The following is a 1,664-nucleotide window of genomic DNA, read 5'->3' on the forward strand; positions in this document are numbered from 1 at the left end:
TATTCATAAAGTTTACCCGTATGGAGCAGTTGAACTCATCAATCCGGAAGACAACACAGTGTTTAAAGTGAATGGACAGCGAGTTAAGGTTTTTCATGATTCTGTAGCATTCCCAGAGCATTGCTCTGAGAATTAGGCTTTACCTTAAACGGAGGTGTATTGGGACTTTTTCAAGTCCAAATCTGTTTGTAAATAGTTTCCCTTATTTTCCTTTAATGTTTTTAGAGCTTTTAAGTTTAATAAAGTTTGATTTGGTATAGGCTTTTTGTGGAATCTTTCAGGAGAAGATTGATGTTCTGCCAATGCTACAGCATTCTGGGGCTCACATGTGAAAATTTTCAGTATCCTTGGAAGAAATCAGAAAAGTACACAGTGACCTCATCCATACCTCACCATAGTCTTTTTCAGCCACCTTTTGCAGATTGTGTTCCCCATGCATCCTTAACCCAATCCATCACAATTAATAAAACATACCTCTTGAAAACCCATCTTTAGCATCTTGCTTGCTTTTCAAGTACATGTGATTAGAAAGTTAAGGAAGAAAAAGACTAATTCTCTTCCCCATAAACTTCTCTTCGCCGCCTGCATCATCACTTCGCCCCCCCCCTTTTCTTTTCAAGCTAACTTTTCTAAAACCATTTCCCCAAAAACCACTTATCAAAAACTCATTCAAACCACTTTAGACCCAACTCTCTTTCGATTTCCATCTCTAACTGTCACTCCACACACCCTCCGTATTCTTCGTCTCACGCGACCACAATGCCTCGCCTGAAGAGATCAGCCGCCCGCAAACCTACACAACCGGTCCGGCGAAGTAACCGACGGCGGACTTGCTCCACCGCCACACGAAGAACCGGACCACCTGAGATTGTTGACCTAGTTGCCGACGGGTCATCTTCCTCGTCCCCTGCCATGTCGCCGTCGCCACCACGATCACCWATCGTCACCCCCCTCATCGCCGACCCGTCCCCTCCAAGAACGCGACGCACTCTGCGCCTGCCGCCGTCACCGTCGCCTCCGCCATCGCGTCCACCGTCGCCGTCGCCTGAAGCAGAAAATAGCCCGTCGCCGTCGCCCCCTTCTACACACCCACCATCGCTTCCTCCACCATCTGCTGTTCACCCACCATCACCACCAGCGAGAATGATCGACATCAACCAGCCTCCTCCTTCATCACCAACAGATTCAAGCCCTAATTTGGGTCATGAGGTACTTTCTGATTCAAGATTACATGAACTAGTTGAGGGAATTACGACCTCTGTTTCATCTGAGGATGAGCATTTTATTCCTCCATGCTCTCCCTCCACTGTGTTAAGTCCACAAAAGGTGCTCTTTCTCACTTGGTATAATCACCCTTGCACACGGATGCCCGCTGTTTTGAACGATACCATACCTCACACTGGTGAGGATGAATCGGTAGGGCTTGAGGACATTGTTTTAACTGATCATGAGGCTGAGATAGATCCTGTTTTAGACACTAATGTAGAGGATAATGCAGAGCCTGATTTAGAAGCCGAGGTGCGAAATTTGACCTCAATCCCTACTAAAAAGAGAAAGGGATTGGGACGTATCTTTGCTACGAGGTCAAAGGCCGTACTTGGTCAGCCTTTAAAAAAGAAACCACGGCGTGCACCACCTTCTGTCCAGCCTAAACACTCGGTTTT

General features: G+C 46.7%; 1 protein-coding gene across 1 annotated transcript in view; it reads right to left on the reverse strand.

The window, feature by feature from the left end:
- The window catches only part of LOC112523332 (wall-associated receptor kinase-like 1), a 6,977-nt gene that overhangs the window by 3,728 nt on the left and 1,585 nt on the right, over positions 1–1,664 (reverse strand). The window contains exon 3 of the mRNA XM_025132932.1: positions 764–1,114. Coding sequence (XP_024988700.1) covers positions 764–1,114 — 351 coding nt within the window. The remainder of the gene's footprint in view (positions 1–763; positions 1,115–1,664) is intronic.

Source organism: Cynara cardunculus, assembly GCF_001531365.2.
Source record: "Cynara cardunculus var. scolymus isolate 2C chromosome LG 1, CcrdV1, whole genome shotgun sequence".
Lineage (NCBI taxonomy): Eukaryota > Viridiplantae > Streptophyta > Magnoliopsida > Asterales > Asteraceae > Cynara > Cynara cardunculus.